The sequence below is a fragment of the Polyodon spathula genome, chromosome 22 (assembly GCF_017654505.1).
Source record: "Polyodon spathula isolate WHYD16114869_AA chromosome 22, ASM1765450v1, whole genome shotgun sequence".
In the NCBI taxonomy this organism is placed as follows: domain Eukaryota; kingdom Metazoa; phylum Chordata; class Actinopteri; order Acipenseriformes; family Polyodontidae; genus Polyodon; species Polyodon spathula.
In genome coordinates, this window is record NC_054555.1 from 1969179 (window position 1) to 1985834 (window position 16656).

General features: G+C 42.6%; 2 protein-coding genes across 3 annotated transcripts; both read left to right on the forward strand.

Annotated features, from left to right (window-relative positions):
- Nucleotides 1-556: 556 nt before the first annotated feature.
- On the forward strand, nt 557-8418 carry ddx41 (DEAD (Asp-Glu-Ala-Asp) box polypeptide 41). Of its 2 annotated transcripts, none has more exons than XM_041224087.1 (17): nt 557-738; nt 1129-1233; nt 1642-1795; nt 2070-2144; nt 2439-2499; nt 2645-2781; nt 2964-3036; nt 3252-3405; nt 3708-3844; nt 4117-4279; nt 5182-5313; nt 5408-5479; nt 5807-5903; nt 6376-6525; nt 6777-6848; nt 7151-7261; nt 7724-8418. In XM_041224087.1, the coding sequence occupies exons 1-17, from the start codon at nt 712-714 to the stop codon at nt 7858-7860; spliced, it is 1857 nt and encodes a 618-aa protein (XP_041080021.1). In that variant the 5' UTR covers nt 557-711; the 3' UTR covers nt 7861-8418. The 2 variants fall into 2 exon arrangements, with proteins under 2 accessions (XP_041080021.1, XP_041080022.1); XM_041224088.1 differs by having other exon boundaries at nt 729-812.
- A 1471-nt stretch (nt 8419-9889) lies between these two features.
- On the forward strand, nt 9890-16455 carry LOC121296969 (docking protein 3-like). Its single transcript, XM_041222945.1, has 5 exons — nt 9890-9993; nt 12835-13140; nt 13945-14032; nt 14182-14354; nt 14987-16455. Exons 1-5 carry the CDS (start codon nt 9937-9939, stop codon nt 15923-15925), a joined length of 1563 nt encoding a protein of 520 aa, XP_041078879.1. The 5' UTR covers nt 9890-9936; the 3' UTR covers nt 15926-16455.
- The last annotated feature ends 201 nt before the right edge of the window (nt 16456-16656 follow it).

Genomic DNA, 16656 nt, shown 5'->3' on the forward strand with positions numbered 1-16656 from the left:
TTTCAAAACGAAGTTGAGAATCAGGTTGAGACTATTGCATACTGTAAAAGTGAGTAAAGGTACTCAATAATTCACTTCACCTGCATTTCAAAACAACCCTCCCCCACCTCCGTCTGAGAAATAAATGAACAGTCATTTGGTTTAGGAGAGCACCCAGTTGCACTTTCAACACCACATCTCAGTGAAACACCCCTTGAGATGCACACTTCATATTGCACTGGGGTTTTATATAACAGCTGGTAACTGTACCTTTTCAAAACACTCAACCAATGAAACACATCAGTATCATCCATTCAATCCAAAAATATATTTTCGTGCTAAAATGAATCAATCGCACATAACATGTAACAGCCGTACCCAGAACACACAAATACATCTCAGTACTATACCTAGAGTATTGAGTATTAGTGATACAGTAGCTCTACCACTGCACGCGTATGGCCTGGCTTGATCTCCGCCGCTGCTGCAGGAACTGCGGAGAATCTCGCGTTTTTGTTCTATTCAGTATAACGTTCTTGAGCTTTTAGGACCTCTCCGGCCACCGTAGTACAAGCAGCGCATTCCCACAGCAACGTGAGACTGACGCGCACAACGCACTTTCTGCTGTGCAAGGAAAGTAAATAACATTGTATACACACAGGCTGAGCACAGAGAAGACGTTTCTGTTTGCGTTGTGTACCCGGAGTCCTGTTCGGTCGATCTGAATCAGACATGGAGGCGGAGAGCAGAGAGAGGAAGGCGAGTTTGCTGCGCGGTGTTGTTTATGTGGTATTGAGTACATTGTTGTAACTTCAAATCGAGTTTCCTGCAGAGTGAGTCTTTCAAAGTTACCGATTACAGTTACAGATTAATCAAATGTACAGGGTAACCATTTATCGAGCAGCGGAGAATATTATAATTTTTACATATTCCACAACTGGCATGCACCTGGAATCTTATTTCCACCCGTGCTTCATGTGCTTGAGTTGGCACTGAACTAGCTAATCGTACAGTTTGTGTAGTTGGCACTGAACTAGCTAATCGTACAGTTTGTGTAGTTGGCACTGAACTAGCTAATCGTACGGTTTGTGTAGTTGGCACTGAACTAGCTAATCGTAAAGTTTGTTTCTGTGTGTTTTGTTTTTACAGAGGGCCCACATTGAGGATGAGGAGGAGCAGGGATCGGTGGAGTCCGAGGAGGAGGATAAAGATTATGTCCCTTATGTCCCTGTGAAGCTGAGAAAACAGCAAATGGTAAACTGATGTCTGAACACCTCTGTGTGGCCTCTGGTACAGCTGCATTGTCTGTTTCATACAGAGCATGCTTCCTGGTCAAGCACTCTCTGTCCTCCCAGGGGCACATAGTAGTCTTTTTCACTTGTGTCGAGAAATGTAGCCCACATTTAAAAACAACTAAAATATCCAAATGGAGAACACATTGGGTATTGTGTTTTAATTGATATGGAAACACACTGGGTCTCATGTTTTCATTGTAGGCATTGCTAAATTGTGTGTTGGTGTTAAATTGCAGAATGTGAACTGTGATAGGGAAGTATAAGTTGCTACTTCCCCCCCCTGTGGGCATTCCTTGTTAAAGATTGCGCTGGTTTTGATGGCTGTGAGTAACGCTGCCCGTGGCTGTGTGTTTGTGCGTGTGTTCAGTTGCAGAAGCTGCTGCGTCTGCGAGGAAAGGGCTTGACGGACGAGGAGATGAGAGACAGTGGCAGTGAGCACAGGGACGATGAGGAGGGCTTGGGACCTCGCTCCAACGTCAGCCTGCTGGATCAGCACCAGCACCTGAAAGAGAAGGCAGAAGGTATGGGCCAGCAAGGACCTGCTGTTTACTCTGGGCTTACTCAGCATGACGGAGAAAGCTTCATTGCTCTAATACAACCCCTGTGTTTTCACAGGACTAGGGTCACCGTTTAAAGAAACAATTTATGTTCAGTTAAACAGCTCATCTTAAAGCCATCTTTAGATCAGATGTGACCAAAGATGCCTAGAATTTGACAATGCATGTGCCAGATTTCTTCCTGGTTAGATTAGTAAACAAACAGCCCACTGCTAATCTGTTCTTCTTAATCTTTAAGCTCGTAAGGAATCTGCTAAAGAGAAGCAGCTGAAGGAGGAGGAGAAGATTCTGGAGAGTGTTGCCGAGGGAAGAGGTGAGTGCCTCAACTGGGCTCCTGAGATCAATTCATTATAACTAATATCAGTCACATGTCAGCTATGTTTTACAACAGCTGTCAAGTTTTCAGACGTTGGTGTCCTGCAGGTCAGGTGTGATCTGGTCAGTGTGAGTGCTTGGTTATAGACGAGTCACAATCACAGATTCTAAATATTCATCCTGTGATAATAGAAGGGGTGCCACTAAAAGGGTAAGGTGTGAGAAAAAGGGAGGAATGATTTTACCCTCAAGATCACTGATACTGATGTATATGTTTTTTTATTTTTTTTAGCTTTAATGTCTGTGAAAGAGATGGCTAAAGGCATTACTTATGAAGATCCAATAAAAACAAGGTTAGTGTTCTACTGTGTAGGCCCTCTTAAATTATAGGAGCATTTGGGCTATTCCAAAGAGTCCTTAATGTTGCTGCAACATGCGTAATGGGCTATCTGAAGTTTAGTGATGTCACAATGTTCTGTTGCCACCTTATTCCTGCAGCTGGAAGGCTCCTCGGTTTATCCTGAGCATGCCGCCAGCTCGTAACGAACGCGTAAGGAAGAAGTACCACATCCTGGTCGATGGGGATGGCATCCCACCACCTATCAAGAGCTTCAGAGAGATGAAGCTGCCTGCAGGTACAGCCGTGCCCGTCCGCTTGGGGGGCATCCCGTACCAGAACTTCATGAGCTATGTTATGGTAAAATGCCTCAAATTAAAGTGAATGAAGATCCTGGTGGTAGTATAGACCAAGGGTGAGGTGGGGTTGTGGCTACTTGTAATCTGTCTCACAGTTCATTTTCACTTTGTCTTTTGGCAGCAATTTTAAGAGGCTTAAAAAAGAAAGGGATTATTCATCCAACACCAATTCAGATCCAGGGAATCCCTACAGTGTAAGTTGTGGTGTTTTACTGGCATATCTTAAACTCTTCAGTACATTAAATAGAACTTTTTCCAGTTTTTCTTCAATACAAGAGAACTAGTCACTAGGTGGCATAGTGAGTGCAAGTGTATCCTTTTATTTGTATTATTTACTTGGCTCCTGCTGCGGCTTCTTCAATGTTCAGCAGTAGATGTGGGTTGACCCTGTGTCTGTGTGCTGTGCTAGTTTGTCAGGCAGAGATATGATTGGAATCGCCTTTACCGGCTCTGGAAAGACTCTGGTGTTCACGCTGCCGCTCATCATGTTCTCCTTCGAGCAGGAGAAGAGGCTTCCGTTCTCCAAGAGAGAGGGACCGTATGGACTCATCATTTGCCCCTCGGTAAGTTCTGCTACGCCCCTGTCTGCTGGAAGAAAGAGAGCGTTGCGAGGAACTGAACCCAAACCCAGCACCAGCATGCCATTACGTGTAGTATGCTTTCTTTCCTGAATCAGCCCTTAAAGATATTGTTCTGACATTCTGTGAAGCACCCTTTCTGTTGTAATACAACTTCAGCATTAACATAAACTAATTGCGTGACCCAAAACAGCTGCATGAACTATATTGGCAAATGGGAATATGCCTATTGGAGTCCCAGCCTTTCCTGGTTTTCCTGGGATCATTCCTCTGTTCTCCCCTGGCAGAGAGAGCTGGCCCGGCAGACCCATGGCATCATCGAGTACTATTCCCGGCTCCTGCAGGAGGAGGGGGCCCCTGAACTGCGCTGCGCCCTCTGCATTGGGGGCATGTCCGTGAAGGAGCAGATGGAAGTGGTCAGCCAGTAAGTGTGCATCGGTCTCCAGCGATGTGAGTCCTTGTTACCTGAGTGGGAGATACCTTGCTCTTGTTGAAGCCCCACTTCTTATTGTAATACGCTTCACCCATGCTGTTTTCCTACATTAGCAGTAACTTCAGTTCTTGTCATGAACAAGACCTAAAAGAATCTCAAGGAGACTTGGCTTGTGCCTTCGGCGGAGTAATCTTTTGAAGTGTGGATGAAATTGTTAAAGGCAGTGTTGAGGGATTGAGAGGGGTGTCCTTTTCCCTCGTCAGAGGGGTTCACATGATGGTGGCCACACCTGGGCGGCTGATGGACCTGTTGCAGAAGAAGATGGTGGGGCTGGATATCTGCCGCTACCTGGCACTGGACGAGGCAGACAGGATGATTGACATGGGCTTCGAGGAGGATATCAGGACCATCTTCTCCTACTTCAAGGTAACTCAGCTCTCATGAAAGGTGGCGGAGTGCAGGCAGAGGGCAGGCTGGCAATAGGGCAACTTCACAATGTTGTTTATAACACTACATATACAAAGAAGGAAATAAGTTGCATAGCAGTTTTACTACAAGCTTAGTTAGCCACAGAATATGTACTAACAGATGTGTCTTCTGAAACTCTTAATAAAACCAGAAGTGGATTAATTTCCATCTTACTTCCAGTATTATTTCCATCTCTGATATATTATTAAATAGTTTTACTGTCTCATGGAAATAAGTTATTTTTCCTGTCTGTTTTGAGTTATTTTTTTCTGGAACTCGTTACTGGTGTGCACTGTTTGAATAGTTCCTTGTGTAGCACTTAACCCTCAGTTGTTTCCAAGAATGGCAGTAATATGTCTGACACCCACAATAATGAAACTGTACAAGGATTAAAAGCTGATAGGGGGTTTGAGGAACTTGTTTTAGAAGAGGCTGTGTTCTGCTTGTTTGAGGAAGTGAAGATCATTTTGATACTGTGCACGCGTGATCATTTCTCTGCTGCTGTAAATAAATTCCATCTTTTGGATCGGTTGCCTTCTGGTCCAGAGAAGATCACGATGTCGCTGTTCTGATCCACAACCTCTTTCTAGCTCTGTGTAGAGTTGAGGGTGCTGGGCAGGGATGAACAGCAACACTGCTTCATTCCTGTAAACTCTTAGCTGCGAAGATCCTGTTGTAGTTTAAACATTAAAACACAAACAATCCCTCAGTTGTTTCTTGGTTTTGTAGCTCTGACGTACTGTACTGCACCTTGAGTTTGGAGGTCTGTATACATTACTGAGTTTTAAAGCTCTGAATGTAAGGCCTCAGTTTCCCTGATTGTACAATACTATCTTGTTTGATCACCCCCCCCCCCCCAGGGCCAGAGGCAGACTCTGCTCTTCAGTGCCACTATGCCAAAGAAGATCCAGAACTTTGCTAAAAGTGCCCTGGTGAAGCCCATCACGATCAACGTGGGCCGCGCGGGAGCAGCCAGCTTGGATGTGATACAGGTAGGGCTTCGAGCAGCACTGATACAGGGGGCTCTGTTCGTAGCCTTGTAACCTGGAACCCGTTCATAACTGTGTTCCGTCTTTCTTGTTTTAGGAAGTGGAATATGTGAAAGAAGAAGCAAAGATGGTTTATCTTCTGGAGTGTTTGCAGAAGACTCCACCTCCGGTACGTGGTTCAGTTAGGTTTGTTTTGAGTCTTATTATAATGTTTTGAAACTTTGTGTTGCTGCCGCTTTTTCATGTCATCTTGTTGGAACGTGGACATACAATGTTTAAAAGAAAATCACACAAGAAGATGATTAAAATGAAAAGAATTCAAGAAAACTTTAGACATCACTGACCCCCCCCCCCCCCCCCCCTCGAGCGGGGGTCGCCCCCCTGTTTATTCAGAGCATCAGTTTTGTTGCAGGAGGGAGTTGGTTTGGATACGAGCAGGGCTGCTGCTACTACCGATTCCATTGCCCGGTCCTAAGCATTTTTCCTTTGTTCACAGGTGCTGATGTTTGCAGAGAAGAAGGCAGATGTAGATGCCATTCATGAGTATCTCCTGCTTAAGGGGGTGGAGGCTGTGGCCATTCATGGAGGAAAAGGTAAGTGGAGCCTGTCCATCACTGCTGGAAAAGGTAGTGCTTATTTATTTATAATCTCTAAGTGGGGATATAGTGGAGAGGTGGGCACACTTCACAGTTTCATAGATCTACAGAACTGACTGATCTGTAGCTTGCTTCAGATGTACTGTATTGACAGTCTCGGAATCTCGATACACTTTTACATGTAAATACTGTATGATGCTTGTAGGTCTTTGGTCTGATTTTTGTATTTTCAGCCGTCTTACAAACATGAAAAATGATGGCTAATCTACTGGCGATTTTCAGCCTTGGTATGCAAAGTCAATATTTAGATCTGCTTTGTCAGTTTTAGGTGAATTCTGTAGCCCCTGTTTTTCTAACGCCCCTTGAAGCTGCCTCTCTCGTTATCTCTCTCTCGATCCTTCCATCTAAATTTTTAGATCTTAGTACATTTATATAAGCACATGCTGGAGCTTCTCTTGTGTGCTTTCAGATCAGGAGGAGAGAACCAAGGCCATCGAAGCCTTTAAGGAAGGAAAGAAGGATGTGCTGGTGGCCACTGACGTTGCGTCCAAAGGCTTGGATTTCCCAGCTATCCAGCACGTGGTGAACTATGACATGCCAGAGGAGATCGAGAATTACGGTACAAGCGTGCCCAGGCAGCGCTGGCGCAGATAAACCATAACGTTGCTGCTAGAGGTACAGCAGTTAATCAGTCACTGATCGCCATGGCTCTTATTGGAGGAGACTTAGTTGCATCACTGATGGGTTAATCGCAGTGGTGTCCAGTTTAGAACCTGTAGTATATATTGTATTACTAGCACATGTTTGTTTTCAGTTTCAGTTGAAGGCTGTCGTGATAATGCTGTTTTTTAACAATAGTTTTCTCTGCAGTCCACAGAATTGGGCGAACGGGTCGATCTGGAAAGACTGGGATTGCCACGACTTTCATCAACAAAGCCTGCGGTAAGAGCCCAGTTTCTCTGTATCTCTTGTAAATAGTCTATTGTAGAGGATACCAGAGAGACAGACTGGACCATAGTAACTCTGCTTTGCTTGCTATAAATTAATCAAACTTCTGCCTGTATGATTTATATTGGAATAACTTTTCCGTTTTTTCTTTATTAGAGAGTGGTATTCTAGGCCCCTAACATCTGGCCGTCTTTTCTAAGAGATAGTTGTCCACTTTATTTTAGCTTTTTAAGCCTTGACTTCAAGCTGATTGACATGCTGTTTGCAAATCTCCTGTATGTATGTGTTGTTCCTAGACGAGTCTGTGCTAATGGACCTGAAGGCTCTGCTGATTGAGGCGAAGCAGAAGGTCCCCCCTGTGTTGCAGGTGCTACAGAGTGAAGACGAGACCATGCTGGATATTGGGGGTAAGGGCTCTGAGCTGCTTATTGATCTATACTGGGGAGGGGTTTGAAGTGTGCACACTGCCACCCTTCCTTTCTCAAGTGTCAAGTCTCTTCTGCAGAGGAAACACAACATAGCTAACTGAATACACAGAGCACTATGAAACTGTCAGCACATTGCCAATAAAGAGAGGAAGTGAAATTTGAGGTAGTTGAATGTATGTGTTGCTTCCTAACATGGTGGTTCAGTGGTTAAAGACATGGGCTTGATACCAGAAGGTTCCCAGTCCCGGCTCACCACTGACTCACTTCCTATTCCTCATCCTTCGGATGAATCATAAAACTGAGGTCCTATTGTAAGTGACACTGCAGCAGCAGCTGTTGATGCATAGTTCACCCCTTGGTCTCTGTAAGTCGTTTGGATAAAAGCATCTGCTAAATGAGTAATTTGAAATAAATATTTTTTGGTTTTTTTTTTATTTCCAGGGGAGAGAGGCTGTACCTTCTGCGGAGGTTTGGGTCATCGTATCACAGACTGTCCCAAACTGGAAGCCATGCAGACCAAACAGGTCAGCAACATAGGACGCAAGGACTACCTAGCGCACAGCTCCATGGACTTCTAGTCCTGCCTATTGCCACGTGGACTGGACAGAACTGAGCTGGATTTTTAACATTTCAAATTAAAGGACAGAATGACTGTTGGGCTTCCAGCAGAGTGGACCTCTGGATTTCTGATCTGTACACTCTGCTCAGCTGTGCCCCACACTGTTACTGCCTCACACAGCAGCATCTACTGTAGTGTGGAGGGCGTGTCTTATTCCACCTCCCCGTGCAGGGGAACTCCAGTGTCTCACATTGTAACAGAGATGAAGAAACATTCTGTTTGTCATTGCCGGCTGGACTGGGGTTTGAGCAAAGGCATTTTAAAACCCATTTTATGCCTTTCTGTTTGCTACATCATTTAGGCAACATGGTTTGTAAATATTCTTTCACCTGATGGGCAGGTGAATTATGATTGTCCGTTTGTTTTCAATATGAGAAAACAAATTGATATACCTTCTTTTGTAAGATTATTCAACAGAAATGTATACTGTATACAGTATTTGTGAGTTGCTTTTTGTTAAAGTTGTACAATTTTTTGTTGAGAAATCTCTTTGTGGTTTTCACAAAAAAATAATAAAGGCATCTTTAATAAACAACTTTCAAGTTAATATCTGGATCTGCATTCTTCTTGATTCTTAATCCTGTCGAATAGGAGTCACTTGTATGTACAATCTGTAGTTTCCTCAAGTTAGGTTAGGGGTTACCATACCTGGGACCAGAGCAGCATCGCCATGTGTTTAGACCCTTGGGTAGTAAAACAAGCCATTTGTTCCCTAACTTCTTTTGAGAAAGCTTGATTGGGACAGCAGTGTGGTCTGACTGGTCAGTGTGATAGTGACCGCTTGACTCTCTAAGCTGAGTGAGACCAGTCAAATCCTTTCTGTGCACCTTCTGTACCACTGCATCTCATCTTTCATGGATGTGAATGAAGTGGTTCCTGAGAAGAAACAGTGGAATTTAAACAAAAGGAGAAGTGTTTGGAAGGCACACTGTCTCACAATATAGACATTCTCCAAGAATGCCCATTACATGGCAATTTTTTTTTTTCTACAGAACAAGCTAATGTTTGTGCCACTGTCAGACTAGAAATAGTTATAAATGGCAGGCAGCATTGTGTTATCTAAATGTTACAGATATACCCCATTTGCTTATATATGTAATGTTTTAGCATTGTAACTGTACAAGGAAGTGAGATGTAGATCTTGCCCTGTTTCAAAGCGGTTTTGTTTTTACTAGGATAAACAGCAGTGTTACTGCTGTGCTGTCTGACCCAGTTATGTATGTGAGGAGTTTTCAGTTCCCCTGCCATCACTTCAGATTTTCTTCATAGTCCTGCATCCTTTCCTGTACTTGTATTATATTACTAGTTCTTTGTGTACTGCAGTAATTGCAAATGAGTCATCTTGATAATCTCAGCTTGCCATCTTCAGTCAATCATGTCCCTATTAAATGTGGATTGGTATGGCTGTGATGACCTCCTTGTAATGACTGCTCTGAAATCTATTTATTGAGCAGTATTGCTTCTCTGTGCTCTGCACAGCAGACCCATGATTTCAATGAGCTTGTTGATTAATCAAGTATTTTTTTTCCTTTCAATTTGCATATGCAAGTGACCGCAGCTGCAGTTGTGATGCATGGTTCACCCCCTAGTCTCTGTAAGTCGCTTTGGATAAAAGCATCTGCTAAATGACCAATGAATGAATAAATTAATTGTAATAAATACAGATCACCTTGCAATCAGATGCAATATTTCTGGCACCCACAAGGTTAAAAAAAGACTGCAGACTTGCATCCCCTGTGTGTTTTTGCACTGAATGAGACCACATCGACAGAGTCGTGCGCAGCGGCAGCAGACTGAAGAAACGTGTGCGCTTGATCTTGTTTCTTTATGAGCTTCTCCTCTTCCATTGTTTTTTGGAGACGCTGAAGGAGAAGCGAGAGTTTCTAAGAGTTTTACGGCCCGTGAAATGTTTGAGAGCTTGTGAGCAGTTTTGAGTTGCGTGTAATAAAAGCAGGGAAGTAGCTGGTGATCAGAGGAAGCTGTGCCCCAGAGCGAGATCACATGCTGACACTGGCCAGACCTGCAGCAGCACACCATGGAGCACACGTCCAAGGAGGGGATGCTCTACTTACAAGGGATCAAGTTTGGCAAGGTGCGTTTTTAAATTAAGCTATAGCCATGCTAGGTTTTTTTTTTGTCTGTTTTATATGCACAAATGTTTTGTTTGACATGTGTTGGCGGTAAATAAGTGTTTTTGATAAACTAGTAACCTCTTATTTATTTCTAAATAAATGAATAAACAATAAGGAAACTGTTCTGGGATGCTGTTAAAACAGTACTTGTTTAGAGCTGTTTCCTGACTTTCAAATACATTATAATCCCAAAAATATCTAAATAATGAAGTAAGGTATGGTGTGAGCAGTGGGGTATATTGAATTGCGTGAGCTGTGTCTTAGTATTCATTATTATTTGAAGGTAATGTCTAATGTACCCCTTTGCGCAGGGCTTAGTTTCTCAATGATGTGGTGAGGGTGTATATCTAATGGCAGTGCTGATGCAGTAGTTCCACAGAATTCAGCTTGGAGACAGAGTACCAACAAGTACTGTAGTATTTATCACCACCATTGCGGTGGCGTTCATTTTGGGTCTCCGAAATTCCAACAGATGAGGAAACCAGTTTCTTTTGTTTGTGTGTGTGTGAATTGATAAATAGAAAGTGCATATTCCCCTTTTAAACTGTACTGTAGAAACTGCTGACAAGAGCAGGTTAATAAGAAATCAAGAACATAAGGTCCATATCTTAGCCTTACAGCAGCCGAATGAATCATACTGGTCTTAATACCCAGTAGAAATCTTCAACCTTCAACCTTGATAGCATGCTAGACTTGGTGCTCCACAGAAGATTGGTCATCTTTAACAGTAATCCAGAAGACAATGAATTTAGTGTATTGCTCTGGCCAAAAGTTTTGCATCACCCTATAAGAACTAAAGTCGAATGAACCCTGCTGAATAATGTTACGTTAACATAATGAATTACATGCCGCTGTGTGGTTTTCCATATACTTAATGAAAAACTGACTAAAATTAAACAATGTGACATTTAAAAACACTAAATACTGTACTACTGTTGTGGTTTCTGGTATACATTTGCAATATCATGATGTTAAATAAAATATACAAATTATGTCCATTAAAAAAAAAAGTATGTGATGCAAAACCTTTGGCCATAGCTGCAGTCTTTAAAGACAAGACTTTTGTTTGTCTCAGGGTAACATGGACAAAAGATGAAATCAAACATTACACAACATGTTTTTTCTTAATGAGTTTTCTGCAGCAGTTGAAGGGTTAAATGGTCTGTATAGAGGATCTGGGGCTGTGTGTGTCTCTGAAGAGGAAATGGCCTGAGCGCTGTGTGTTTGGCATGAAGAAACCTTTTTTCCTGTTGGCTGGTGTTGCGCGTTTTCCACTGTGTACACATCATCAGCTCAGTTCTGCATCATTCTCTTTACCAACCCTTTGTAATAGATGGATAGACCTAGATAATATTACTGTGCGTTATACAATTCTTCCAATACCCCTGAACGTAAAGTGATAATACTGTCGTTCAGACCCAATTATAGTATCATTGGGCTTATCGTTTAAACAGCAGCAGAACATGTGACTCATGCAGGGTGAGCCCACTTTCAGTCTAACCACCAAAAAAAACAACAAATCCAACATTCGTCTACTGCAGCACTACCAGTCAAAAACTAATGAGGCAAGGGCAATAAAAACCATACCCACCACACAGCTTGACAGTATTAGAGCGGACTTTATCTTTCAATCAAAAAAATATGAGCCCAGTATCATTAGAAGAGTCACGTGCAGCATAGATAGCCACTTAATAAAAAACATTTTAAAAATCCATACCCCAGTGTTCCTTGGACTGTTTTCCTTTGAAAGAGCCATTACTTCACATTGCTGCTTTTACCAGACTCTGATCCGTATATTACAAACAATATTGGCTGGTTTGGTGTGTGGAACCAGGGGTAATACCATCTGTAGGTTCTGGAGACAGACAGAGATTCTCTCTCGAGGTTCCACTGTCCCCAGAACCTGTCGATGGCATTACTCCCTGACAATGCACACTGAATCATCCATTATTCTATTTATAAACTGAATGAGCAAGTGTTTACAGAGCCACTGAGGATTCGATCAGCTGCAAACTGGACCCACTGTGTCTGCATCCAGCACGAAGTGTTAGGACACACAGATTCACGTTGATTATTGCCATGACTTGTTGTTTAACACATTAATATTTGATCCTGCCTGTTTCCCATGCCGGTATAACTTTGTGTATTCCATCACTTTCATGCATGGAGACCTCATATGGGGAAGGACAAAAGATGCCTCTCTTCTAGTCTTTATATAGGGACATATTGAAGATGCAAATGCATGATGAGGATGTCATTTTTTCCCCATATAAAGCAATGGGAAAAAAATGGAAAGCCATGTCAATGAAAATATATTCATTATGCTATTTTCAATATTTCATGCATGAAAGGGTTAATTAGCGACAGCAGTTAGTAGCTTCAGCACAGGAAGTGACTTTATATGAGGAAGTGGCCTCAACCTCCTGCATTGCTCTTTGAAATAAATACATTTTACAAATTGCATGAGCATAAAATTCAAGCAAAGAATCAAAGCATCTGTCATCAGAAGAAAAAGGTTAATAATAATAAATTAGCTTAATTTATTAAAGGTTAAATAATAATAATAATAATAATAATAATAATAATAATAATAATAATAATACTATGGGAAAATCACCCACTCAGTATTAAAGAAGTATTGAATGAATTGTTGAGATAATGAAACAATACATGCATGGTTTTTGTTAAGAATCTGGTGGATACCTGCCACAGCTACACCCACAAAAGAGTAAATATTAGTCATACAATGAAGCTTTGGACGCTGTTTTATTGCTGGTGATTGTGTGTGTGTGTGTGTGCAGAAAGTCTGGAAGAGGACCTGGCTGATGCTGTATCCTGCAAGCTCTTACGGGATTGGCCGCGTTGAGCTGTTGGACGTGCGGGATGGGGCAGGCGGGGGCGCCCCTGCACCCAACAAGCAGGGGGTGAAGAAGAACGACAAGAAGCTAATCCGCCTGACCGACTGCATCAGCGTGACCCCTGCCCCCGGAGAGACCTGCCCCAAGGACTGCGCTGCCTTCTACCTCAACACCACCCAGCGCACGTACGCACTGGCATCCGAGAACGCGCAGGACTGGGTGGGCAAGCTGTGCGAGCTGGCATTCCAGGTATGACTGGCTCCAGAGCGCTCTGCGCGTGGCTGGACACCAACATGTTTTGGCATTGTATTGGGGTCTATGAAGGTTAAACAAATATTGAGAGCTCACATGAGAACACTGTGCCCAAGCTCAGCTGCAGTGTGAGAGGATGTTTTTAAACTCAACCAACCCAGGACACAGAAGAACGAGGAACTGATAAAGTGGGGTACATTGGACCTTGTGCAGAAGAGATGTATGTGCTGTGTCTGAAACAACATTGTAACTGTGAAATTGATTAGATATTGTGAGAAAAATAGAGTGTCAACAGAGTTCACACAGTTAGGCAAGATATACAAGACAGGCACTCATTAATGCTAGTGAGAAAAGCTGCATGAATCCCCTCCTGATGACAGACCATCACCATACCTGAGCTTTCTCACAGAACACTGATTTCTGTTTAGAACTAGGTGCTGCAGTGTTGTGTCTAACGATTAATGTTTAAGCTATGTGTGTGTAACCTTTGAATATTGGAATCAATACATGGAGACTTCTGGTATTGTGCGCACTCATTTGCAGACAACAAATTAGTTTCCTTGCAATGGTGATCACATCATGAGTTTGCCATTAATGCGCTCTGTGGTGTGCATCTTAACAACATGCCAATAAGAGGAGTGCAAAAGTGGATTAAAGACTGAAGAAATGAGCGGTGAAGCAGGTTGTTTAAGGTCCAGTGCAATTTCACTTGTATGGTTATAGGGGTAAGGGGAGGACAATAGCGACCAGTGGGATCATACACCAAATGTTCCCGAGTGATTTAAAATTTTTGTTTTGCAGAGTAATGATTACCAGAAACCATTGTCAAGATCGTCAAGTACAGAGGTATCCATGGAGGAAAACGAGCTGTACTCGTCTTGGAAAGCAGGTAAAACAGTAACTACTTCTGCCATTAAAATAAGCTCTCCCAAATGCAAACCTAGATGCTTCAGTGCTGCAAAGTGCACTGCCATGGGCTTAAATGTGCATTTTAATACCAGCAGCGGCGTCAATGGTCTGTGGTTTCCCTGTCCACAGCTCAGGAGTTCCAGGTGACTGTTCAGGTCACTGAAGCGTCACTCAGGTGTGATCTGTATGGAGATTACATTCTAGCGGCTGGCAAGGAGGACATCACCCTGCTGGAGCCCCGAAGCAAACAGGTCCTCTACAACTGGCCCTATCGACTGCTGAGACGCTTCGGCCAGGACAAGGTAACTGCATGCAGCCACATGCTGGCCGTGGTTATTGCTCGGGGTTTCTGTTGGTTAAGTGATGTGTGTTTTTTTCTTTCACTTTTCCTAAATTCTAATTACTAAATCTTATGATGCATGTATTAGTATTAATGAGCATTGTTTTCTCTTGCTTGCTAAATATGTTGAGATCATGCATGTTAAGCATAAAAAATAAATAAAATAAATAAAAAAAACTGTCATGTTTTGTGACCAGATTTTTATTTGTTTTTTGTGGTCAGTGTTGTGTTCCTATTAAGGCGTGTTTGCCATGATTTAATTTTTTCATCTAATATCTCTTATTACAGTTATCAATGGTCTGCTCTCTTCCTTCTGTTAAATGATATTTTGTATTTTTGTTTGTATTTTATGCTTCAAATTGTAATATGCAAACAGCACAAAGACAATGCATGAGTTAAACATGAGCTACAGTTCAAACGCACTCAGCAAAGTAACCAGGATGCAACAGTTTATCTAGTATTTGCATATCCTGAATGAAGGTTTTATTAAGAGGCAACAAAATGGAAGAACACACCTTGAAACAACATTATTCTATTCAGGAATAGATGGATTGGCTGAGGCATAAACTGACAGTTTTGATGTTGTTGTTCCAGACAGCATTCACGTTTGAGGCGGGCCGACGGTGCAAGTCAGGGGAAGGGTATTTCATGTTCCTCTCCAAAAACGTGCCGGAGATCTTCAGAGCCATGGAGCAGGGCATTGGGCAGGAGAGCAAGAGGAGGAGTGCCTCTGAGCAGGATCATGAAACTACTCCCCAACACACAGCAGAGCACTGCCTCCCCGCCCAGGAACCCAACAATCCCAGGGCATCTCTGGCCCTCAATCAGGGGGGCAAAGTAATGAAAGAACAAACTCCAGAGCTCCCTCAGAGGAAGTCTATGAACATCAACAAACCAGCAAGGAACGCCTTACTCAAAGACAGAACCAAGATGAACCAAGCAGGGGAGTCTGGGACAATGTCTGCTACTGAGCCTCTCAACACAGTCTATGCCACCATACAGGATATTCAGTTGCATTCTGCAGAACCAAGCCAAAGCCCCATAAACTCAGACCAGATGAGAAGCTCGACATGTAACCACGACTCTCTCTTAGGCGCTTTCCAAAATGTGGAGAGTGAGGAAGGCAGGTCTGTTCAACTTCCCCCTGAAGATTTGCACCACTATGCCCAGGTCAAACCCACGACTGAAGAGCACCTGTCCGATTTCCCTCTCTATGACAATATGGACTTTGAGAAACCCTGGTCTGGTCACAGACTGGAGCACCTCGATGTGGAGTCTGAAGAGGACTCTCCCAGCCCCCAGGACTTCTACTCTCTGCTGAAATCAGAGGATCATGGGGAGAAGAGCAGGAAGAAGCAGGAAGAGAAGATCGTCTGTCCCACCAGCCCCAGGTCATGCATCGTCACGGAGACAAAGATCTCCGACTGCTTCAAGCAGAGGCTCACTAACCTCTTCTCCAAGGAGATGCCCAAGTTCACGCCCCCCGCACTTGTACCCAAAGACTTCGACAGCGCAGACAGACTGAACTTTTAATGTATAATGTGAACAGGTCTGTGTCTGTGTGTGTGTGTGTGTGTGTGTGTGTGCAGGACAGTGAACTCTTCTTGCTCTGAATGTGAGATAGAGGAATGACTAATGAATAAAATAATTTTGGACAGACATCACAATATAAAACAAATTCCAATGAATCACAAAAGCCAAATCAGATGAAAAAAAAAAAGCCAAAATATTTAAAACCCTTACTAGCCCAAGTAAAGCCATAATTGTCAATTAAAGCTTAAGTACCAGAGAAGTTTAAACGAGCCAAATCTGATTAATTCGAGTTTATCTTAAATCCAGATAGATCAGCATTTTTACTGATTAGTCAATGGGGGGGTTATTGACCTGGACAGTGAACTCTTAAGGTGAAAACTAAATAAATGGCACTAAATAAAATAAGGCCTCTAGAGACAACCTGCAGGTTCTGTATAGAACGCCTGTGGGTTTTGTTAATTTATGAAAGAGCCAATTCATGTACTGGTGTAACGTTTGCTGCATGGATATTCTCTATTAAGCCATAAAATGAATCAGATTATGTTTTAACTTAATCAAACACATTTATTTCAAATTCCATTTGTTTCCAAATTTATTAATTGGTAAAGTTTTTAAGTTATTGTTTTTAGTAATTATCGTTTTTTCATGGAAAATTAGCCATTATTGTTTTTATCAGTATTTATCGTTAAACGATATATATATATAATATAATATATAGATATAGATATATA